Consider the following 25,965-nt stretch of genomic DNA (forward strand, 5'->3'; position numbering starts at 1 on the left):
ATAGGGACCATTGTAATCATCTAGTCTGACCTCCTGTATAGCACAAGCCATAGAACTTCCCCACAATAATTCCTTTTGAACTACAGCATATCTTTTACAAAGAGATCCAACCTTGATTTTAAAATTGCCGGCGATGGAGAATCCACCATGACAGCTTGGTAAATTGCTCCAATAGTTATTTACATTCACTTTTTAAAATGTACACCTTATTTCCAGTGTGAATTTGTCTAGCTCCAACTTCCAGCCACTGGATCATGTTATACTTTGTCTGCTAGACTGAAGAGTCCATTATCAAATATTTGTTCCCCTGGTAGATACTTACAGACTATGATCAAGTCACCCCTTAACCTACTCTTTGTTAAGCTAAATAGATTGAGCTCTGTGAATCTATCACCATAATGTACGTTTCCAAATCTTTAATCATTCCCATTTTCTCTGAACCTTCTCCAATTTATCAACATCCTCTGGACCTGCGGACACCAGAACTGGACACAGTATACCAGCAGTGGTCATACTAGTGCCAAATGCAAAGTTAAAATATTTTTATTTATTCCTATTCAAGATTCCTCTCTTTATGCATGCAAGGATCACATTAGCCTTTTTGGCCACAGCGTTGCAATGGGAGCTCATTCAGTTGACCATCCACCACGATCCCGAAATATTTTTCAGAGTCACTACTTCCCAGGACAGAGTCCCCCATCGTGTAAGTGTGGTCTACATTCATTTTTCCTACCTGTATATATTTACAGTTATTATTATTACATATTATTTGTTTGCGCCCAGCTTACCAACAAGCGATATTGCTCAGTATCCATGACCTGTCCTCAATTATTTACCGTTCCCCCAATTTTTCCATCCTCTGCATACTTATCAGGAATGATTTTATGTTTTCTTCCAGATCATTGATAAAAATGTTAACTAGCACAGGGACAAGAAATGATCCCTGCAAGACCCCACTAGAAACTCCTGCTTGATGATGATTACCCATTTACAATTACATTTTGAGACCTATCAGTTAGCAAGCTTTCAATCCATTTAATGTGTGCCATGTTAATTTTAGATCATTCTAGTTTTTTAATCCAAATGTTGTGTGATAGCAAGTCAAATGCCTTATAGAAGTCTGTTACATCAACACTATTAACTTTCAGAGTAGCAGCCGTGTTAGTCTGTATTCGCAAAAAGAAAAGTAGTACTTGTGGCACCTTAGAGACTAACAAATTTATTTGAGCATAAGCTTTTGTGAGCTACGGCTCACTTCATCGGATGCATTCAGTGGAAAATACAGTGGGCAGATTTATATACATAGAGAACATGAAACAATGGGTGTTACCATACACACTGTAACGAGAGTGATCACTTAAGGTGAGATATTACCAGCAGGAGAGCGGGGAGGGGGGAGGGGGGGAAATAAACCTTTTGTAGTGATAATCAAGGTGGGCCATTTCCAGCAGTTGATAAGAACGTCTGAGGAACGGTGGGGGGTGGAAAAAACATGGGGAAACTTCTGCCGACGTGCACGGGCTGAAATTGTGGGAAAGCAGCATCGATTGCCCCATAACCTCAGCCGTGCGGAACACAATGCCATCCACAGCCTCAGAAACAACTGACACCATAATCAAAAAGGCTGGCAAAGGAGGTGCTGTCGTCATCATGAATAGGTCGGAATATGAACAAGAGGCTGCTAGGCAGCTCTCCAATACTACCTTCTACAAGCCATTACCCTCTGATCCCACAGAGGGTTACCAAAAGAAACTACAGCATTTGCTCAAGAAACTCCCTGAAAAAGCACAAGAACAAATCCACACAGACACACCCCCGGAACCCCGACCTGGGGTATTCTATGCTACCCAAGATCCATAAACCTGGAAATCCTGGACGCCCCATCATCTCAGGCATTGGCACCCTGACAGCAGGATTGTCTGGCTATGTAGACTCCCTCCTCAGGCCCTACGCTACCAGCACTCCCAGCTATGTTCGAGACACCACTGGCTTCCTGAGGAAACTACAAGCCATTGGTGATCTTCCTGAAAACACCATCCTGGCCACTATGGATGTAGAAGCCCTCTACACCAACATTCCACACAAAGATGGACTACAAGCCATCAGGAACAGTATCCCCGATAATGTCATGGCAAACCTGGTGGCTGAACTTTGTGACTTTGTCCTCACACATAACTATTTCACATTTGGGGACAATGTATACCTTCAAATCAGCGGCACTACTATGGGTACCCGCATGGCCCCACAGTATGCCAACATTTTTATGGCTGATTTAGAACAACGCTTCCTCACCTCTCGTCTCCTAATGCCCCTACTCTACTTGCGCTACACTGATGACATCTTCATCATCTGGACCCATGGAAAAGAAGCCCTTGAGGAATTCCACCATGATTTCAACAATTTCTATCCCACCATCAACCTCAGCCTGGACCAGCCCACAGAAGAGATCCACTTCCTGGACACTACGGTGCTAATAAGCGATGGTCACATAAACACCACCCTATACCGGAAACCTACTGACCGCTATTCCTACCTACATGCCTCCATCTTTCATCCAGACCACACCACACGATCCATTGTCTACAGCCAAGCTCTACGATACAACCGCATTTGCTCCAACCCCTCAGACAGAGGCAAACTCCGACAAGATCTCTATCAAGCATTCTTACAACTACAATACCCACCTGCTGAAGTGAAGAAACAGATTGACAGAGCCAGAAGAGTACCCAGAAGTCACCTACTACAGGACAGGCCCAACAAAGAAAATAACAGACCGCCACTAGCCATCACCTTCAGCCCCCAAGTAAAACCTCTCCAACGCATCATCAAGGATCTACAACCTATCCTGAAGGATGACCCATCACTCTCACAGATCTTGGGAGACAGGCCAGTCCTTGCTTACAGACAGCCCCCCAACCTGAAGCAAATACTCACCAGCAACCACACACCACACAACAGAACCACTAACCCAGGAACCTGTCCTTGCAACAAAGCCCGTTGCCAACTGTGTCCACATAGCTATTCAGGGGACACCATCATAGGGCCTAATCATATCAGCCACACTATCAGAGGCTCGTTCACCTGCACATCCACCAATGTGATATATGCTATCATGTGTCAGCAATGCCCCTCTGCCATGTACAGTGGCCAAACTGGACAGTCTCTACGTAAAAGAATAAATTGACACAAATCAGATGTCAAGAATTATAACATTCAAAAACCAGTTATGATCTCTTTGGTCACTCGATTACAGACCTAAAAGTTGCAGTTCTTCAACAAAAAAAACTTCAAAATCAGACTCCAGCGAGAGACTGCTGAATTGGAATTAATTTGCAGACTGGATACAATTAACTTAGGCTTGAATAGAGACTGGGAGTGGATGGGTCATTACACAAAGTCAAACTATTTCCCCATGTTTATTCCACCCCCCACCGTTCTTCAGATGTTCTTGTCAACTGCTGGAAATGGCTCACCTTGATTATCACTACAAAAGGTTTCTCCTCCCACCCCTGCTCTCCTGCTGGTAATATCTCACCGTAAGTGATCACTCTCGTTACAGTGTGTATGGTAACACCCATTGTGTCATGTTCTCTATGTATATAAATCTCCCCACTGTATTTTCCACTGAATGCATCCGATGAAGTGAGCTGTAGCTCATGAAAGCTTATGCTCAAATAAATTTGTTAGTCTCTAAGGTGCCACAAGTACTCCTTTTCTTTTTACTATTAACTTGTCAACCAAACTTGTAATCTCATAAAAATATATATCAGGTTAGTTTGACCAAAACCCCATGTTTATTGGCATTAATTATATTACCCTCCTTTAATTCTTTATTAATTGTGTCCTGTATCAGCTACTTCATTATCTTGACTTGGATCAATATCAGACTGACATGCCTATTATGACCCAAATTCATGTTCCCAAAAGTTCAGTGCTGGATTCTTAAGGAAGCATCACAACATTCAGGACTTCTCACCATCACCTTCTACTCTGTGCATGAAAAGCAGCACAGAAAATGTCGTTCTTGAAGATTTTTCACTTCACAACTATATTTTGAAAATTGTCAAATAATAAAGTTTAGACTGCAAGTTGAATTTTACTCCAAGTCTAAATTTAAAAGATATGATTTTGTAGTAGCAATATTTCACAAATAATAAAAAGGAAAAATTATATTTTCAGCCCTTTGCCCATTTTTTAATCTTCCTTCTTATTTCCTGATTTGTATTCATTTTTACCTCTATCAACTGGTTTCTCTATTACTGTTATTTTTTCAATTTTATGGTATTCTTGAAGCTTACTCTTTTCTCTCTTCCCCTTCCAGCATTTTAGTTTTTCATTCGTTAAAAAAATGTTTTTCCTTTTCCTTTCTCAAGCCTTTCTCCTGAATGCAGGCCTTCAGCTTTCATTAACAGGTAAATATTTGGAAAGGGAAAAGAATCACAAAGATTCCTGAATTTTCTGGTGATGAGCACAAAAATATTTCAAATTCTTTGTTCAAAGGCTTCCAGGAACAAAGAAGCTTTTCTCAGACCACTAGCAAATCCACCAGGTTCAGATGAACTGTCTTTGCCAGCAGAGATGAACTAATGACAGAACAGCACAGTCTTACAACGGTAGCCAAATATGTTGAGAGAACAAACATATCCTTGACATCACAAGAAAAAAAATCACAATTTATCTCTTTAATAACCATCTTCAAGGGAAATTAATGTTACTTTGTCCTTTGTGCAGAACAGTAATTGGATTGTGTGTTTCAATTATATCTGGCAAAGGCCAGGGTATTGAAATACTTCTAAATATTAGATTTTCTTATCCAAAAATTAGATTTTATTGGCATTCTATTTCTGAGATTTCTTCATTAAAAGCTTCATTAAACATAAATCTTCTTTCCACATAGCAAAAAGCTAAATTTTAAAAGGATCATTTTAAAAGATTTGCCCTCCCACTGTTTATGCTGAGAAAGAGTTACATAATAAGGCTAGAAGCTAACCTGTCTTACCTAGGATGATTTTCTGCTATTTGCCTGAACTCAGTGTCCCAGTTCGGCCTTCCATAGAAGGTCTTCTGTCTCAGACCAGTAATTACATCCATCTTTTCATCATCATGTAGAGCTATATGAGTAGCCTAAAGCAAAATTTACAGCAAGACAATAATTTTAAAATCAACAATGTATATGCTGAGTAAGAAGTAAAGTGATAATACAGTCTCTGAATAAAAGGTGGAAATATATATTACTCAGGGGGAAAAGTTTCAGAGTAACAGCCGTGTTAGTCTGTATTCGCAAAAAGAAAAGGAGTACTTGTGGCACCTTAGAGACTAACCAATTTATTTGAGCATAAGCTTTCGTGAGCTACAGCTCACTTCATCGGATGCTGTAGCTCACGAAAGCTTATGCTCAAATAAATTGGTTAGTCTCTAAGGTGCCACAAGTACTCCTTTTCTTTCAGGGGGAAAAAAAACTACAAACTTATAATCATCATCAGAGGCCAGCACTCTGGCCCCTAAAAAAAAAGGTGGCCGGGGGAGGACAACATTTTCAAAAGTGCCTAAGTGGCTTAGAAGTCTAAATTCCATTTTCAAAAGTGACTTAGGTACATGGGCACCTAAGTCCTATTGACTTTCAATGAGACATGTTCCTAAGGCTCTGATCCTGAAAGGTATTTAGGTGCCTTTGAGGATCTGGGCCTAAGTCACTTTTGCAAACAGGACTTCGATTCCTAAGTTACTTAGCAGCTTTTGAACATTTCCCGGTAGTTAAGAAGGTGATAACCATTTTAATGTTGAAAAGAAATGATCTGGGAAAGGAAAAACATAAGTAGCGAAGTAATGGTGATTTTTAAATAAATAATAGAAATTATATGCAATATAGGAATTCTATGTGTATCCAGGATGTGTGTGCTTTGAATTTTCAGTTGACCACAGAGGAGCCATCAAAGAGGGTATGCACAAGCGGTGCACAACATTCTACCACCACTTTCATTTTTGTATTTGCAGAGAAAAGAACCTGCTTAAATATTCTGAACAATATTCCACCTCATACTCTCATATGGCATATACATACCATCATTAGCGGTGGCCAATGCTTTACCAATAGCATACTTTATGATATCAGACAAGCAGCAATAACTTTCCTTTGTTAAGCTGAAAAAGGAAATTTACTTGCAAGTAATTCTGCTTGCCATTTTCCGTCCCCTTATTCCCCCAATATTCTCCTTTCAGAAAACATTATTGAACCACCAGTAAGCAAGGAGGCAAAGAACCAAAGTTGATATTGAGGATTATCCACACCCACTTTAACCTAAGTTGAGAAACTTCCAGAACAAAGGAAATAGATGTATTTCTAAATTTGATATATAATAACTCATCTGTCCAATGCTCGGTGTACACAGACTTAAGCTCCCCAAGGCAGGGACCATCTCTTCTTGTATGCTTGGAAAGTACTTAGCACATTGTAGGCACTATAGCAAACCAGTACATAAATACATAAATAATAAATCAATTAACAAGACCATGTTAATTGATATTGCCATACCAGCAGAAGAAGCAAAAAAGAAACAAGAAGAAAAATGGAAAAGTATGAAGAACTCTGCCACGAAGTGGATTGATGATGGAAAACAGAACAAAGATGATTACAAGAGCACTTGGAGCAATCCCTCAGGGTATGAATGAGCAGCTCAGGAATATGGTAGATGTGCAAAACATCACGATTAATGATCTCCAGAAGCCAGTGCTCTTAGGCTTTGTGAGGCTATTAAGGAAAGTCAAAAGAGAACCAATACATTTGAGCATCGAAAATGCAGAAGTTGTGTGGACAGTTTAACAAAACTTTTGACTACCCAAACCTACAGAGTCAGTTTGTGGTCAGGATTTATTGGTGACTCATGGGAATACATTTTTGATGGTAGCTTTCCCCTCTTTATGCTTAAAGATCTTGAATCTTGAAGGCTATTTGGTAAAAAAAAAATCCCTATAATGTCATACCGAGGGATAATAATAATAATACTGTAATATAATTAATACTATTATAATTAATACATATTATTTGATCCAACATAGCAATGCGTATGTTCCTTTTCTCCTAAATAATATACTTGATTCCTATATGTAGACAGAAATAAGGCCTTGGTTTTTTTTTTCAAGTTACATGCACAGAAATGCAGTTATGTGTATAATTTGCATGCAGATTTACTCTCTCTATAGGTTCTTATATAGCACCCATTACTGCATAGGTATTTAAAAATCAAACATATAATCTCTCTCCATTTTCCTCCCTCTGTAGGTAGGAGTAACATGTTTGTTTGTATTATAGGCTACCATTATTATCCTTGTCCAGAATTACTGAAGAAAAGCTAAGTCAAGAAATTTGTTTGGAATTTAGTTCCGAATGTGGCGTAACCTGTGGTCATTATCTTTTGCAGGAGTGGATTCCATAGTCTGGATCCATCCCTTATGAAAGTTCCCTCTCTTGTGCTCATGAGTGTCCCCTGTTGCTTGACAGCTTCAGTCTTCGGGTGAGGCATAGCAGTCACAGGAGGTCATGGTGGCAAAGGGAGATGCGGTCTTCCTGCTAGCTTGGGCCAATCTCATGGAGGGCTTTGAATATCATGGCAAAGGACTTGAACTGGAGTCTGTTCAGTGGAGAGACAATGCAGGGACTGGATGATTTGCTCATGGCCAGCTGTGCTGCTCAGCAGATGGTGGCTGCATTCTGTACCAAGTGGACCTTTTTTCAATATTTGTGGCTTCAATCCTAAGTATAATGAATTACAGTAATGAAGCCTAGATGTCTCAAATGCATTGCCAGAACTTGGGTTGATATCTTGAGACACAGTTTCCTGATCAGCCACAGATGGAAGAGGGCTTGTTTGCCACCATATCTCTATTTGGCCATCTGGTGGCAGTGAAGAATCTATAAGGACATCAAGACTGAACAAATTTAACAATCTGAAGCCATATGCCCTCAGAGGGGGAAGAAGTAAATTCTCCAAAGGGATTCTTGCTTTCTAATAACAGCACCTTCATTTTGCCTGGGTTTAGCTTCCGTCAACTGCTCTTCATCCAAATGTTGTTCTCGGCCAACTGCTGGGGGACAGCCTGGAGAGAATGCTGGTTTTGTTCTGTGTAAAGGAAATCTAAAGCTTGGTGTCATCTGAGTATTGCTGGTATTTAGGCTAAAGTTGTCACACAGTCTCCACTAGTGGTTTCCTAAAGATATCAAGTAAGATAGGGGAGAGGCTTAAGGCCTGTGGGATTCCACATGTGAGAGCTCTGGAGGTCGAGGAACTGTTACCAATTACAACCCTCTGTGTTTGGTCCGAGAAGAAGAAAGCCATTTCGCTGTACTTCTTTTCACCCCTGCAACCTTTTGGAGGTGGGATAACAGTATCACTGCTCAGTGGAGCTCAGTTGTATCACATGCCACAGAAAGGTCCAACATGAGGAGTACAGATATCCACCTCTGTCTATGAGCTGGAGGTCACTCATGAGAGCAAAAATTGTTTGTTTCTGTACCATGTTCTGGCATGAAGATTCAGGGTACTGGCAGCTTGCAGGTGATGGTGACCATGTGTTTTGTTAGCTTCTTGATTAGCTTGTTAGAAAATAGATGGTAGATAATAGATAGTCTGTGAGTTTGCTAACATTGAGGAATGACTTGTTTAATATTGGTCAGACTGTTGCATGCTTCAGCATGGGTAGTAGATTTTTCTCTCCAAAAGAAGTTTTCACAGTCTTTGTTAGATAAATGGTATAAGACAGAGGTTATCAATCTTTTGGGGCTCATGACCCATTTTTAAATGTTTGTGGCCTGTCGCAACGCAGTAAATAGTCTGGGGATAGAGGCCCTGGGGTGGTTTCGGTCAGGTCCTGTCCTCTGGGGGAGTTTCAGGGTTCCCAGATTTCTACTGCATTATTGGCCCAAAGTGACTTAAAAACTAGCTCCAAAGTAGCCCAATCTGTTGTTTGAAACATTGTTTCAAACAAAGTAGGAGGGTGTATTGGGGGGGGTTTGCTGGAGGGAGTACCTGTGGCCTCACACTCAAGGTTCGGGGGGGAAGTGTCACTCTCTCTGGCTCCCTGTCATGGTGGTAGCGTGGCTGGCGCAGGCCTGGGACTCAGCGCCAGCCTGTCAGTCAATGCCTCCCTGCAGGCCTTTCCCCCTCCCCAGGGTGGGGAGCTGGGGCCTGGTCCTGTCACTCTCCTGTCCAGGCTCCGAGGCCCTGAGGTGAGCAGGTAGCCCAGTTGAGAAGTACTTGCTGGCTCCGCTTACCTGGTAGGCTGGCCAGTTACCACAGAGTGGTGGCTCCTGCAGCTCCTGTGCTGTGGGGCTGGCTGGACTTGACTCTCAGCTCTGGGTATTGCAACCTGTGGGGTTGCAGCGCTGCCCAGGTTTGGCCCTGCCCCGCTGACTGGACCATATGACCCTTTGAAACATTCTAGCAACCCAGTTTTGGGTCCTGACCCACGGGTTGAGAAACTGATATAAGAGTCTGTTTGGACTTTGTGGTGTGTGAACAACTGTACACATAAATTTTGAAAATCAATCCCATAATGCTGAAAGCACCTCAAGTCATTACCTTTTTAAACAATCCCTGAGGGAAAGTGGAAAGGAACTAAGATGCGAGAAGATCAAGGCTACAAGACCAAGAATGATTTGTGGTATATTTCCTCTTTTTTAATTCTATACGAGTCCTTTCATTACATGAAAAAAAAAATAAAAAACAGGAGGAGAGGTTTTCCTTTCCTGCATCTAATGTGACTTGACTAACCAATTAATAAAGCAGAGAGAAAGGAAAGACCTGTTTGGGGCCAAATAAAAAGGGAAGAAGCTGAATGAGCCTCCTTACTCTAAGTAGTATGCAGATCTCAGAGTGGGATCTATCAATGAAATTTAAAGTTGGCAAATTTAAAACTGATCAAAGGAAATACATTTTCACACAGCACACAATTAACTTGCAGAACTCATTACTCTCCAGCCAGGTTACTAATTTAGTTCGCCCCATTCTGAGGTAACAGAGTCCAAAGAAATATATATAGTTCCATGTCCTCACAACAGGGAGGGCCCTAAGTTCCCCAGCTGAGCCCTCTAGGTGGCTCAGCTTCGCCTTGGGACTTTCAGCATCTCTACCTTCTCCTTACTTCTCAGAGGTGTGTGTGGAAGAGAGGTTTTTGTACTCTCCACAACAAGGATGGTTGGCAGGGGAGCCTGGGCCCTCCCACTGCATCGGGCTGCAACCAAGAGCCCTATTAGAGGCAAAAATATCAGCATACTGAAGTGCCTTGAGGCTGCCTCCCTGGGCCACTTCCTACCGTTCGCCGCCCCCCAAGTCTCAAAGTCCAACTTAAGATAGCAAAAAAGACAAATCTGACCCTTCAGCCTAACTAATTGCCCCTTCCTGGCAGCAAAGGCTTTTGTAGTTCCCTTGTTCAGGAGCTCTTAGGATAGGTCTGTCCTCCTATCCTGACTGCCCCCTTTTTAGCTATCTGGCTCCCTGTAAAGCCCCTCCTCCAGCTGAAGCAGGTTCTGCAGTTATGGGGGTTGAGGGAAGGCTGGGAATCACCTGGGCTCAGAGCTGCTCCTTAACCCCTTCAGTTCCAGTATGGGGTTTATACAGCCCATCACAATGGATAACAAAAATATATTTTTTACATACAGTAGTAAGGATTTAAACGCAACCAATCACCATGGAAGGCATGGTAAAAAGCTTGTTAGAAAATAGATGGTAGATAATAGATAGTCTGTGAGTTTGCTAACATTGAGGAATGACTTGTTTAATATTGCTCAGGTATTAAACCATCATGCCAACATCCAACTTAGGGTTCAGAAGAAATTTTCCATGCTGGCAAGTTTTCTTCCACCTTACTCTACAGCAGATGGTACTCACGACTTCCAGAGATAGGATATTGGACTAGATGGACCACGGGTTTGATCCAATAAAGCAATTCCCAAGTTCCTATTTTCCTAAAGTGGGAAAGTGGGATCTCTTTGGAAGTGGGATCTCTATTTACAGTTCTTTGTCTCCTTGCTTCCTGTTAATGGATTTAAAATGCTGTGGGTGTGAAAAAATATCACAAAAGATTTAAAAATGAAATTTTAGGAGAAAAGAAACCTGTTTATCAAATACTTCAAAAATTTATAATAATTACATTAATTCATCCATTTCCTTGTTCCTGTTTCATATGCTGCTATACTGGAAAAGTAAAGTACATTAACTCAAACCCATTTCGTTAATACCTGACTTTCATCCCAGCCAGTAAGAAATATATGGTAACTTAGAAAATGGGTTTTCCCTTTCTCAGCCATTTGTGTTTCCAGCAAGAACAGGAGATCAGCAAACCACTCAAAGGCAGATGCATCTCGGCAAGTCCAATAGAAATAAACCTGTCAGGTAAAAGTAACAAGATTCAACAAGACACAAGCTTTCAACAGGCTTTCTATAAAGCTCTTAAATTATTTATGTTGAGATAAGTGGTTAATCTTATAGCATGCTACTGTACTCCAGTGGAAATTTAAACACGATCCCATCTACATTTGACATTGTGTTTCTTTGTATGGTTTTAAACACCTTTTTCTTCTTAAAAAAATGTGAATGAATGTTAGTGAATTAAAATATTAATGCAGACAGGCAACATGCAAGACATCTAACTCTGTCAATGCATCTCAACACTGGCTTACAAAACCTAACTCTGCATTTTTCTTCAATGGAGACTGAAAAGCCTATGAAACTCTGCAGTGATTTCAAGATGTGATCAAACAGGGACTAAGATGAGACCACCACACTCAACTTCATTCATCCACTAAGAAAGGTATTCTATTTTGTTGAGATTTATACCATGCCCATCACTGTGGTATTGAACTCTGGTTCCAAAGATGAAAAACCTGTGAACTAGCCCACTCTGTCCTTTTAGTCTTAAGGTTGCTGATGCTGTGTTGAGTGCAGCATTAAACATCTATGCTCCTAAACAAAACTCTTAATTAAATTAATTATGGTTCTTCATTTATTATAGGTGGGGCTGGTAATGCCACCTACTATTAAGGTTGCCAGACATTCCAATTATAAGATTTTGTTTTCAGTTGCTTAGAACATTGCCAAACTTTAACCATTTGGGCTGAAATTTTCTTTGCTGTGTGTCTGCCTCAGGATGATTTTGGCGGGGGGCAAATTTCACCCAAAACGATACAACTGTTTCCAAAACTGAGGCTAAGAGGAAAATATGTTGTTTTGCCCATGTTAAAAAAATTCTTGAGACCTTATTCTTTGCAATGCTCTAGTGCCCTCAAGTTATAGAGAAGAGAATTGAAATTTGGTAAGGGGCGGGGGGAGGCTGTGTGTCAGGGAGGTGCCTTTTGTTGTCCTGTGACAATCCGCTTAAATTCGTCCAAGTTATAAGCCTTTGAAAAAAATCACAGTTTACAAATGTTCAGTAGAACATTACTATAGCTTAACAGCTAAAAACCCTAAAGATTCCTTCCGCACTGTGCATGCTCAAGTCTCTGACCTCTCCTACTGCTGAATGGACTGCGCATGCCCCATCCCTACAGAGTGACTGTGCATGTTCTAGCCCCTTACAGCAGCTACACATGACCAGGCTATGCATAGGCCACCCCCACAAGGCAACTGAGCATGCTCCAGACTCTGGAGCAGTGATGGGCAACCTGTGACCCGCAGGCCGCACGCGGCCTGTCAGGGTAATCCGCTGGCGGGCTGTGAGACAGTTTGTTTACATTGATCGTCCGCAGGCACGGCCACCCGCAGCTCCCATTGGCCAGGAATGGCAGACTGTGGCCACCGGGAGCTGTGAGCGGCCATGTCGGTGGATGGTCAATTTAAACAAACTGTCTCGCAGCCCACCAGTGAATTACCCTTATGGGCCACAGGTTGCCCACCACTGCTCCAGACCCTCACAGCTCTTCTGCATGACAGGACTGCACATGCGCTATTCTCACATATTCCATCCCCTCACAGCTTCTACATGTGAGTGGACTTTGCATGCACCATTCCCACAGAGCAACTGAGCATGTACCAGCCAAGGGCTACAGGGTTGAATCTGGACTTTCCTGGTAATTGCTGCTCCAGGTTGGGCTAAGGCCAGGCACTAGAGCTGAGTGCTCTCACTTACCCTCTTGATAGCACCCAGGCAGCATGGAAGAGGAAGCTGTCTGATTCAAATGCAGAAGAAACAAAAGCCAGACCAGTAGGAGGGGAAATAGTTGATTGGGACACAAAGTGTGGTGAGACGAGAACTAGCTGGGCAAAGAGAGTGAGACTGGGCAGCAGGGAAGGGGAGACTGGGCCTGGGAGCTGGAGGGGAAGATGGGGTTGTCTGGGGAAGGAGACTGGGATTGGGAGCAAGTGAGGGAAATGTATGGGGCGGGGGGAGCAGGTTGCAAACCAGCTGGCTGGGGGGAGAATAGGGAAAATTGGATGAGGAGCTAAGAGGAAGTGGGATTCAGAGCCAGTGAGGGTTGGGGGAACCGGAGATTGGCTGCCTTGCAATCTTAATGTTTTTTTAATGTAATTATTTGTATAATCCCCCAAAGTGTACTGGACACTTTACTAACCCATAAGAAGCCAGTTCCCTCTCTCTCAAAGAGTATACAATCTAAAAAGAAAAGAATGGGACAAGGGATGTTAGAAGGGATACAAAGCTATAAACAAAGTCAGAAAAGTGATCTTTGGCTCTTGTTTTGTTGTGTCCATGATTTTTATACTGTTTTGGTCTTTTTAAAAATCCTGTCTCTCCTTCTCCTCACCATGCCCCAGTGCCTTGACCTTTAAATATCAAAAGGAAGTCTGACAGGTCTGCCTAATGTGTTTTTGTCTCAAACACAGCACATTTTGAAAACATGTTAATTCCACCTTCAAATTCAGCAAAACAAACTCTTAATTCTAGTCTTGTAGCCCCACACTTTGTCCACTTAACTGGGCTACTTCTTAAGTATTACTACTAACTAAGCTTTTCATATCCTTGAATAAATCACATTCTATATGTAATAAATTTGTGCTTTGGTGATTGCGATTATTTGGCATTTACAGCCCATGTCTGTAGAATGAATAGGGGTAAAGTTTTGTTTGAGACATGCTTATGGAGGGTGAGGTTTTGGAACTTTGTGTAGAGGACAAATGAGATAGACATAGTGGTCTTTCTAGTACATATATATGCAAGATAGATGAAATAGACTGAGCTGTGTAGCTTCTAGTGAAATGGTAGATGGTGGAAAGGGAATATGTTGTTTTGTATTATAAGGGATTACAACACAAGATATTGGTGTGTTTCACTCTGAAGTGTTGGGTGAATTAGAGGAGGGTCTACGGTTAATGTGAGGGGTTTCTTAGATCTGTACTGTAGGTGAGTGCTCAGGGTCTCTGTTGGAAATGCAGACAAGTTCTGGTGGTGGGAAATAGTGAGCTTTCTGGTGAATAAGTAAAGGATTAGTGTTTATATAGGGTCTGGATTAGGGTTGTTTGCAGAACCTTAACTCTAAATGTCTGAGGCCTGGTTTTTTTATTATTACACTGTTTTTACATGAAAATAATCCCATTGCTTTCCATGGAGTTGCTATTGACTTACTGTCATAAATATAAAGGGAAGGGTAAACCCCTTTAAAATCCCTCCTGGCCAGAGGAAAAATCCTCTCACATGTAAAGGGTTAAGAAGCTAGGATAACCTTGCGGGCACCTGACCAAAATGACCAATGAGGAGACAAGATACTTTCAAAAGCTGGGGGGGAGGGAAAAACAAAGAGTCTGTCTGTGTGATGCTTTTGCTGGGGACAGAACAGGAATGGAGTCTTAGAATTTAGTAAGTAATCTAGTTAGATATGCATTAGATTATGATTTCTTTAAATGGCTGAGAAATTAAGCTGTGCTGAATAGAATGGATATTCCTGTCTGTGTGTCTTTTTGTAACTTAAGGTTTTGCCTAGAGGGATTCTCTATGTTTTGAATCTAATTACCCTGTAAGGTATTTACCATGCTGATTTTACAGAGGTGATTCTTTTTTACTTTTTACTTCTATTAAAATCCTTCTTTTCAGAAACTGAATGCTTTTTCATTGTTCTTAAGATCCAAGGGTTTGGATCTGTGGTCACCTATGCAAATTGGTGAGGATTTTTACCAAACCTTCCCCAGGAAGTGGGGTGCAAGGGTTGGGAGGATTTGGGGGGGGGAAAGACGTTTCCAAACAATGCTTTCCTAATAATAAATAAACCCAGATAAACGTTTGGTGGTGGCATTGGAAGTCCAAGGGCAAAGGGTAAAATAGTTTGTACTTTGGGGAAGTTTTAACCTAAGCTGGTAAAAGTAAGCTTAGGAGGTTTTCATGCAGGTCCCCACATCTGTACCCTAGAGTTCAGAGTGGGGAAGGAACCTTGATACTTACATTGGTGTAAATATGAGGAAAATCAGGCCCATTGGCAGTAAAACGTTTCCTTTTGGTAACTAACAACAGTGTTGTTTTAAGTTAACTGCCACGTACAAAATTTACAGGCTCATACCTCCCTTGACAAAGGTTTTGTCTGGGAATTTTGAAGTCAGCAGTTGCTACAAGCAGCTGGTACCTCTGAAAATCAGGCCACTGAAAAACATCACTATGTATTTTATCATGGCTATTGGTGACTTTTTCTGAGGAACTGTCCCCACAACCTCTATTTTACCAGCTAATTACTCACACCTTTTCAACAATTCATCTTACAAAAATGTACGACTAGTGCAAATGGGTGGGGAAAGGAGGGGAGGGGACAATTTCCCAAACCCGGTATACTAAGCCAAATTCATCCCCACTAAAGCTGTGCCCATTGCATTTCTTAAAATTGTCATTTGTTATAAATGAGAAATATTTGTAATTAATTAACAGAATTTTTCCTCACAAAGAATATTTTTGCCACAAATAGAGTCCTGAGAAGGAAGGAGAGAGAAACTGGTGAGGAAAGTTGGCCTATGGAAAAATGAAACTATGAAACACACAGACTCCTAGAAAAATAAAGGTAATAATGGTAAATATTATTTATAAAGAGCCTCCCTTTCTTTCCATCGAGATGCTCTGGGCACTCCACAGCATATTACAAATATGATTAAAATACAATAAAATTCACCCTCATTAACACTGTAGAATAAAACCGTCCAGGAATGGTGTATTTCTATAAGTAAGCAAATATTCTGAATTTTGTATTTTATTGTAGGGCTCACAGTATTAACTGTCTGTGCTGTTATTCAGGCTCCTCAAAACAAACAACAACCCCTCATTAGATTTATGTTTCACTAATCCCCACCCACCCCACCTATTATATTCATCATCTTGATGGCTTGCACAAGTAAACTGCCTTAAATTTTCCAAGTGCTCTTTCTGCAAATTGAGTTAGATGCAGTATTACTATTAATCAGATCTGTAAGGCAGGATTTTGAGTAGTCTCTTATTTCAATAATGCACTTATACTCCACGCCCTCTTCATCCTCACATATTTATCATTCGTTTTCCTCCACCCTACACTTGGTATAGTAAGCAAGAGCAGAGAGCTCTGCTCTCTCACATAAGGTGCATGCATATACTTCATAAAGCTGCTTTCAGCACAGTGCAGATCATTAATAACTACTCCTTGATGAACATTCACTCCCCCTCCTCGCATCTGAGAGCGCCGGGGAAGGGAATGGAGCAACAGATTCAGCTTGTACTCAGAAGACATAGCAAGAATGACTCAGGGGGAACAAGGGAAAAATATTCTTCATCTGCTCTTACTGCTGCTCTTAAATGTGTAGTGTGTGGGCTACCCCACAGCTGCTTCTGGGTGGCTGTGGAGGTCCCACAACCTGAGTAACCACACCCCCTTTGGGGCATAGTCCAGCACACTGTAGTTATCTCTATCCTCCCCACTCAAAGGTGAGGGTCCTGCATGGGTGCCCTAACAAAACTATCAAGAATTTAGCACTCAGCCTTATAGGCATAAAGGCTGTTTTCCAAAAGCAGCTTTAAACACAAAGTTACATTTTACAACATGAACTCTGCAGCCTTTTAGTATTTCCAAATTACTGTATTTTGCTGGAAAGTTTGTGGGATGGGGTGAATCTTAAAAAGGGAACAAGAGGATACAGCTGTTTGCCAGTGTTAGAATCTGAGTTAACCAGTACAGTTTCATAAATTCCAACTGCAAAATTTCAAAACTGAGGCTAGCTGGTGTGAGGAAGAAACCAGCCTGTGCATAACTAAACTGAGTGGTAACACTCCAGTCAGGAGTACTGGAATGTCCATCCTAACCATCAAAAAAGCAATATGAAAACTACACTCTAAGGCTATTTAATTGTGAAAAATGAATTAGATAAATGTGTACTGCTTCTGATTTGCTGTGTTTTTTTAAATTATACAGCTGCTGACATTATGCAAGCTCTGAGTATTTATATCTCAACTATATGTGGGCAACAGTAGGAAATATTAATTTAATAACTGTAATGACAGCTGTACTCCAATCAAAATGAAATTGTTTTTTAAAAAAGAAAATCCTCTTATTTATTTCCTTAATCAACATTTCTATGGTACTCATCACTATAGAAGGTGAGCGCCACATACTTGGAGACAGATTAAATTATGTGTAATTATATCACAAGTGGAAGCTTTTAGACAATGGAAAAAAAACCAATTACTCTGAGATTAAGTCAATCTCACTTAAATGACTGATAAAAAAATTCTAATACTACTTTGGACTTCCATAGCACCTTCCATCGAGATCTCAAGATATCTTTCCAAAATTAATGATTTTAGCCTCACAACACCTGTGAGAAATAAGTATCATTATTCCTATTACACTAATGAAGAAACTGTGAAACAGAAAAGTTACATGTAAAGTAGAAATAATAGTATTCCTGTTTCTCACAGAGGTCCTGTGGGACTTAATGCATTATAGCAAAAAGGCATGGCAAGGTGTAAAATAGCGGGTCACTGGGGCACACCTTAAGTACATTCAGCCTTGTGCCTTTATCCATCCCAGAAGGCAACCAATTCTTCTAGTGCATGCTCTGAAAAGTGACTTACTGCTATTAAAGTATGGGGTATTGTTAATTCATTTTCTCTCTCTCTCTCTCTCTCTCTCTCTCTCTCACACACACACACACACACACACTTACTTTCCCTAGTCTATTTGGACCCCTTCTCGCCTCCTGCATTCCTAGAAACCAAGCTGCTCTTTCAGCAGCAATGTGTCATCAAACCACCAGTTTTAACTAACTTTATTTTATAAAGATCAAGGCCTAGGACCTGCATTCAGGTCCCTGTGGGTGGACCCTTACACTGGTCTGCCCACAGACACAGTTGCAGGCTCTGGCCCTAAATCTGAAACCCTGAACAGCTCCCAGTTGAGTTTTTACATTAGAAAGTGAGTCAAAATGTCTGGAAGGGCCACAAGCTTGCCATTGTGGATGGGGAAGGGACAGTTTATACCTGCCACTTTCTTCTTAGTTTTCAGAGTAGCAGCCGTGTTAGTTTGTATTCGCAAAAAGAAAAGGAGTACTTCTGGCACCTTAGAGACTAACCAATTTATTTGTTAGTGTTTCACTCTCTCGCTCTCTCCATTTCCGCCCCAGCTGTCTCTTCTTCACCCTATCCTCACAAGGCACTGCCATATTATTAAATATTATTATTACAAATGATAGTTCAGAGAATTAAGAATATGTTAACTTCAGTGGTGCTGTCCAGGACCTGCAGCCGCAGGCACACTTTTATCAATTACATTATTAGAAATAATTCATGTTTGGAACCAGTGCATCTACTGGAGAGTTTAAAGAGCAGGGGTCGAGTACGCCCTGGGAGCTGAGTAAGTCAGCGCCTAAGCTTCTCCCTCACTTCTTTTTTTGTTATAGGTTACCTGGGTATCAAGGTGAATTGTAAGGAGATGCCACTGCACCAGTGGTTGAGGGCAGAAGTAATAAAAATGTTCAGTTAGGCCTTTAATATAGAGTGGGCTGGCAGCTAAAAAATACTTTATCTCAGAAAAGTTCTGAAAACTCATTGGGTCCACTGGATAGCAGACAAATGAGAGAGTTCCTCCATCTCAACAGAAACTAAAGCAATTTCTACCCTCAACTTGAAGGAGCTGGTTATCTAACCTTGACAAGTATTAGTTTATTAAAATAATCCCAGAGGATGTTAGGGCAGTGAACTTTTTAAAGGAATTATAAACAAATTTCCACCCTACCTTCTCCAACATCAGTTCTGTATTAGGATTACAGCACTTAAACCATATGGATTTTAGAATCGAAGCGAATGGAGTGACTCCTATTCCTGCTGCAATGCATACACTGACTCGATAGTGAAAAACATCTGTAGTTGCAGCTCCAAATGGTCCATCCACAGCCAGTCTGGAGTAACAAAGTATCATTTGTTAAAAGTCAGCAACATATCAATGGGACTTAAAATCCGAGAGATACTGGGCTACATTTTCAAAAATAGTGTTTCTGTTGCATATATTCAAAAATCACGTCTAAACTCTCACACAAATTGCCATCACACAAGGATTTAATTTTCAGTGGGTGGCATTTCATAGCAAAGCAACTATTTTGTGTGAAATGAGAGCACAAGAGCATCCATGTGAGTTAGGGGCCTGGCTATCTATTTAAGCATGCAGTTACAATTTTCAGGGTTTCTGAAATGCGAGCATCCTGTTTTTAGAGCTTTATTTTCCATATTGTACAAATCAAAGGACAGAGGAGCAGATTTATTAATCTTTTAGAAAAGTTTTCAGGATGTATTTATATAATGAAAGAGATAGAGAGAAAGATCATATGTAAGCAAAGAATTAGTTTCTGAACTCTTTCAGAGGAACAAGTATTTCAGAAATAAAATATACTTAATAAAACTATAAACATGCAGATGTTGTAGGAAGAGTTAAGTACACTACTAAGAATGGAAGATGTAATCATTGTGCAACAGTCCACAAAACACACTTACATTAATTATTTGAAAATCTATTATTTTGAATGTTGTGTTGATGGCTTGTTTAAGGGTGTTGCCGCAACATGTCCCATTTTCAATTACTCTATTTCCCATTTTCAAGTTATTTGGTTTGCTTTTATTCAAGTATTTCCAATTGTTTGCATGTGTAATTGCATGTGAAATAGCAACTAAACACATACTAAAAGACAATCTTTGACAATTTAGCCACAAACCTAAATATGTGGTTCTATAAACAGCTATTTTTCTCTCTACATGGGTCTTGATTTGTGCATGTTGTGCCCGATCCTGCATTTCTTGAGCACTCAAAACTCCCACTGAAGTCAGTGGGAATTTAGGGCATAAAAACATATATGATGAGGTTTGTCATCAGGTGTCTAGATAGCATGTGGTGGGTACACTACAATTATATAAGATGTATCATTCTCTGCATAAAGCATTTATGGAATATTTAGAAGTAATTTTCCGTATAGTGCAGTAATGATTTAGCAGCATGATTTCATTAATATCAGTAGATGATGATGGCTAAATCCCTGTGCACTGTTTGAAAATTCATCCTTTACTATTAATATTTGAAACAGGCGATTTTTGTTTTGAAAATGAAGTTAAACAAAGGTTACTTACAAAGAACACAAAGTCTCTGAACATATTACTTTCTGCAGATCCTGTAGGAGTTGCATACCATGCCTAACAAGCCACAGAACCTTTTATAATAGTAAACGATTAGGGGACATACAAGCAGCTGCCATGAACCTAAACATTCAGCACCATACTTATAAGTCTCACTCACTTCTAAGAATCCTCAGTACCTCTTTGCCTTACTTAACTCTACACAAAGATCTAAGGAGGAGGGAGGTAACTGAAAAGGATTTGTGAAGTTGGGGCAGAGTGGAGGGAGAATGCTGGGAAGGAGGAAGAAGCATGTAGGTGTTCACAGATCAGTAGAGGGAAGAAGCTGCAGGCGGCAGATAGTTCCTTAGATCCAATGAAAGTGGGATCAGGACAGCTGGGAGAAGTAGGAATCTTTCGGAGATAAGGAATGGAGGTAGAAAGAGGGATCCAGGTAGTGGAAGAGAGTTGTAGGACAGTGGTTCTCAACCTTTCCAGATGACTGTACCCCTTTCAGGAGTCTGATTTGTCTTGTGTACCCCAAGTTTCACCTCACTTAAAAACTACTAGCTTACAAAATCAGACATAAAAATACAAAAAAGTGTCACAACATACTATAACTGAAAAAATTGCTTACATTCTCATTTTTACCATATAATTATAAAATAAATCAATTGGACTATAAATATTGTAGTTACATTTCAGCATATGGTATATAAAGCAGAATACACAAGTCATTGTCTGTATGAAATTTTAGTTTGTTCTGACATCACTAGTGCTTTTTATGTAGCCTGTTGTAAAACTAGGCAAATATCTAGATGAGTTGATGTACCCCCTGGAAGATTTCTGTGTACCCCGGGTTGAGAACCACAGTTGTAGGGGAGCGCAACACAGGGATAGGGAGCAAGATACTATGATGATAGGTGCCATTATAAGAACCTAAATACATAACTTAATAGATAGGAAGCTAGCATATATAAATGGCTACTGTCATTTTAATCTGATTCATAAATATACAGGTACAGCTAAATGGCCATACTTATGTATAAGCTGATTCTGAATCAGGGATTTGTGACAGACCTTCTTGATAACTAAGAGCTCTAAGTTCATTTTTCATATTCATTGTTCTTTAGCATAAAGACATACTGAGATGATTCCAAGTTTATCATCTAGTACTGTACAAAAGGCAACACACACAAAAGTTAGTATTTAAACCTTGGTAGCTTCCAGGGCTCCTTAAAGACTTTTTCCTCTGCTCCATATGCCTTGAACAGGGCTCCTGTCCAATCCCCAACTACCCTTATGTGCACACTGAAGAATTCCTCCTCAGGAGCCGAGGTAAGTGTGAAAGGATGCCACTCCAGTTGTGATACAGAAGGGCACTGCAGAAATATATACTGGCCAGGCTCCATTTTAAAGCCACATTTCTTCATATGGAGCTCAAGGACTCCAGAGGAATGAGTCACCACCTAAACCAAAGTAAACCACAATAAAAGATTGATTTGTCCTGTTCTGCTGTGTTAATTTTGAATACATGTTCATTTATAGTAAGTTACAGAGCTTCCTCTAGTTCACTTCTACTTGCCTTCAATTAAAAGGAATTAGAAAGTGGGATACACATTAGTTTTTAAGTTGGCAGTGGACAATGTACTATACAGTATATCATAGTGCTACTGTTACTCAACATCAAATTAAGAATTTCCATTGCATTTATTATATGGTATTTTGCATTATGGGTTTGAGAAGTCAAGTGAAGCCTGTGTAAGAAACCACATTTTAGGCAACTTTAGCTTGAGAGTCAGAGAGAACACAGAACTGTATCCCCAGACATATTGGGCCTAATGTTCCTTTCACAGCAATTTGACTCCAGTGTAACTCAGTTGACATGTATGATGTTATTGCTGATTTACACCAAGGTAAGTAAGAAGAACCAAGCCCATTGGCCTGGTCTACACTACGGGGTTAGGTCAAAGTTAGCCGCGTTAGGTCGATTTTAAAATGAATGCGTCCACAAAACCAACCCTGTTCCGTCGACTTAAAGGGCTCTTAAAATTGACTTCTGTACTCCTCCCTGGCGAGGGCAGTAGTGCCAAAATTGACCTTGCTGAGTTGAATTTGGGGTAGTGCGGACAGAAATCGACAGTATTGGCCCCCGGGAGCTATCGCAGAGTGCTCCAATGTGTCTGCTCTGGACAGCACTTTGAACTCCGATGCACTAGCCAGGTACACAGAAAAAGTCCCGGGAACTTTTGAATTTCATTTCCTGTTTGGTCAGCGTGGCGAACTCAGCAGCACATGTGACCATGCGATCCCCCCAGAATCGCAAACGAGCTCCAGCATCGACTGAAAGGGAGACATTGGATCTGATTGCTGTATGGGGAGAAACATCTGTGCAGGCAGAATTCTGATCAAAAAGAAGAAATGCAAATATATTTGCCAAAATCTCACAGAGCATGGTGGAGAGAGGCTGCAGCAGGGACACACAGCAGTGAAAGTTAAGGAGCTGAGGGAAGCCTACCAAAAGACAAAGAAGGCAAATGGTCGCTCTGGGTCAGAGCCTCATACATGCCGCTTCTATGATCAGCTGCATGCCATTCTAGGAAGGGACCCTACCACTACCCCACCACTGTACATGGACACCTGCAAGGGGGAAGTCTCACGCAACAGGGAGGAGGATTTTGTGGATGAGGAAGAGGAGGAGGAGGAGAAGAATGCGCAGCAGGCAAGCAGTGAATCCGTTCTCCCCAGCAGCCAGAACCTTTTCATCACCCTGGAGCCAATACGATCCGAAGGCGGGATCCCCGACCCTGAAGCTGGAGAAGACACCTCTGGTGAGTGCACATTTGTAACTACAATATAGGGTTTAAAAGCAATAGTGTTTAATGTTTGATTTGCCCTGAAGAATTGGAATGCATTCACAGCCAGTACAGCTACTGGAAAAGTTTGTCCACATGTCTGGGGATGGAGCGGGGATCCTCCAGGGACATCTCCATAAAGCTCTTATGGAGGTACTCAAAGTATTCTGGAATCATTGCAGCACAAAGCATGGCAGCCAATGGTCCTGGGTTTTGGTCGCATTCAAGCAATATTCGGTCTATATCTTTCTGTGTTAGCCTCAAGAGAGTAATATCATTCAGGGTCACCTGGTTGAAATAGGGAATTTTTGTAAGGGAACAGTAAAAGGACCTCGTTCATGCTGGGTTGTTTGCGCTTGGCTAAAAGGGATCATCCCGGAGAATAGCCACGCGGTGGGGTGGGGGAGGTGTGTGCTGCACATCCACCTGAAAACCGCAGCCCCTCCTTTTAAATGTGAAACCCAACCCATTGCTTGCTATGGGAAAGGAGGGTGCTGCAGTTTGAAACCATTCCCACATGTTATGCGTAAGAAACGAACCCTGCATACCCTTTGCCTTACCATGGCTGCATGGAAACCGAATTCTGTTGCCCAGCCATGTGTGATGTGTCACCATACCAGCAGGCACTCAATATAAAAGGCAAAATGCGACCTTGTACCTAAAGCACATGTGCTGTCTGCTGTGAATTGCTTGATTCACTGTGAAAGAGTCTCCCTTTTGTTCTCAGAAATGTATCATCTTAAATTTTACTCTCCCTTTTTATCTCCCCCCTGGTGCAAATGTTTCTAGGCTCCCCCTATCATCTCTGTCCCTGAGGTTATCACAGATCAGAAGGCACAAAAAAACAAAAACAAAACAAAAAACATAGGAAAGCATTAATTGAGCATGAAGAGCGGAGGCAGGAGGCAATGCGAAGGCTAATGGGGGAGCAAACTGACATGATGAAGCATCTGGTGCAGCTGCAGGAAAGCCAACAAGAGCGCAGACCCTCGCTGTATCCATTGTACAACCGCCTGACCTCCTCCCCAAGTTCCATATCCTCCTCACCCAGATGCCCAAGAACGCGGGGGGGGGGTAGGGGGGAGGCTCCAGGCACTCAGCCACTCCACTCCAGAGGATGGCCCAAGCAACAGAAGGCTGTCATTCAAACAGTTTGATCTGTAGCGTGGCTACAATAAGCAATGTGGCCTTGTCCTTCCCTCCTCCCCCACTCCACCCCACCCAGGCTACCTTGTCAGTTATCTTCCTTTTTAAAAAAATTAATAAAGAATGCATGGTTTCAAAACAGTAGTTACTTTATTTCAAAGGGGGGAGGGTGGCTGGCTTACAGAGAATTAAAATCAACAAAGGGGGTGGGTTTGCATCAAGGAGAACTCACAACTGTCACACCGAAGTGTGGCCAATCATGAAACAGGTTTTCAAAGCCTGTCTGATGTGCAGCGTGCCTTGCTGTGCTCTTCTAATCGCCCTGGCGTCTGGCTGCTCAAAATCGGACACACGGCGATTTGCCTCAACCTCACACCCCACCATAAATGTCTTCCCCTTACTCTCACAGATATTATGGAGCACACGGCAAGCGGCAATAACAATGGAAATGTTGGTTGCGCTGAGGTCTGACCTAGTCAGCAAATAGCGCCAGTGAGCTTTTAAACATCCAAAGGCACATTCTACCACCATTCTGCACTTGCTCAGCCTATAGTTGAACTGCTCCTTGCTACTGTCCAGGCTGCCTGTGTACGGCTTCATGAGCCATGGGAGCAAGGGGTAGGTTAGGTCCCCAAGGATAACTATTGGCATTTCAACATCCCCAAGGGTAATTTTCTGGTCTGGGAAGTAAGTCCCTTCTTGCAGCTGCTCCAACAGCCTGGAGTTCGTAAAGATGCAAGCTTCATGCACCTTTCCCAGCCATCCCATGCTGATGTCAGTGAAATGTCCCTTGTGATCCACCAGTGCTTGCAGCACCATTGAGAAGTGCCGCTTGCAGTTTATGTACTGGTTGGCAAGGTGCATTCTGTCTATTGCCCCACCACAGTTAGGGAAACCCATTGCAGCAAAGCCATCCACTATGACCTGCACGTTTTCCAGAGTCACTACCCTTGATAACAGAACGTCAATGACTGCATTGGCTACTTGGATCACAATCGCCCCCACAGTAGATTTGCCCACTCCAAATTGATTCCCGACTGACCGGTAGCAGTCAGGCGTAGCAAGCTTCCACAGTGCTATCGCCACTCACTTCTCAACTGTCAGGGCAGCCCTCATCTTGGTATTCCTGCACTTCAGGGTGCAGGAAAGCAGCTCACAGAGTTCCAGGAAAGTGGCCTTATGCATGTGAAAGTTTTGCAGCCACTATGAATCATCCCATACCTGCAACACTATGTGGTCCCACCAGTCTGTGCTTGTTTGCCGGGCCCAGAATCGGCATTCCACTGTATCAACCAGCCCCACTGCCACCATGATGTCCCAATTGCCACAGCCCATGCTTTCAGGAATGTCTGTGTCCATTTCCTCATCAAAATCGTCCTCATGCTGGCGTCTCTTAGCCCGATTCTGCATATACTCCAGG

At 41.7% G+C, this 25,965-nt stretch overlaps 1 protein-coding gene across 1 annotated transcript in view; it reads right to left on the bottom strand.

Annotated features, from left to right (window-relative positions):
* Window positions 1–25,965, bottom strand: part of NOX3 (NADPH oxidase 3) — a 55,495-nt gene that overhangs the window by 2,623 nt on the left and 26,907 nt on the right. The window contains exons 9-12 of the mRNA XM_074946993.1: window positions 21,760–22,013; window positions 19,181–19,343; window positions 11,234–11,380; window positions 5,000–5,124 (exon numbers count right to left, since the gene is read on the bottom strand). Coding sequence (XP_074803094.1) covers window positions 5,000–5,124; window positions 11,234–11,380; window positions 19,181–19,343; window positions 21,760–22,013 — 689 coding nt within the window. The remainder of the gene's footprint in view (window positions 1–4,999; window positions 5,125–11,233; window positions 11,381–19,180; window positions 19,344–21,759; window positions 22,014–25,965) is intronic.

Source organism: Natator depressus, chromosome 3 (genome assembly GCF_965152275.1).
Source record: "Natator depressus isolate rNatDep1 chromosome 3, rNatDep2.hap1, whole genome shotgun sequence".
Taxonomy (NCBI): domain Eukaryota; kingdom Metazoa; phylum Chordata; order Testudines; family Cheloniidae; genus Natator; species Natator depressus.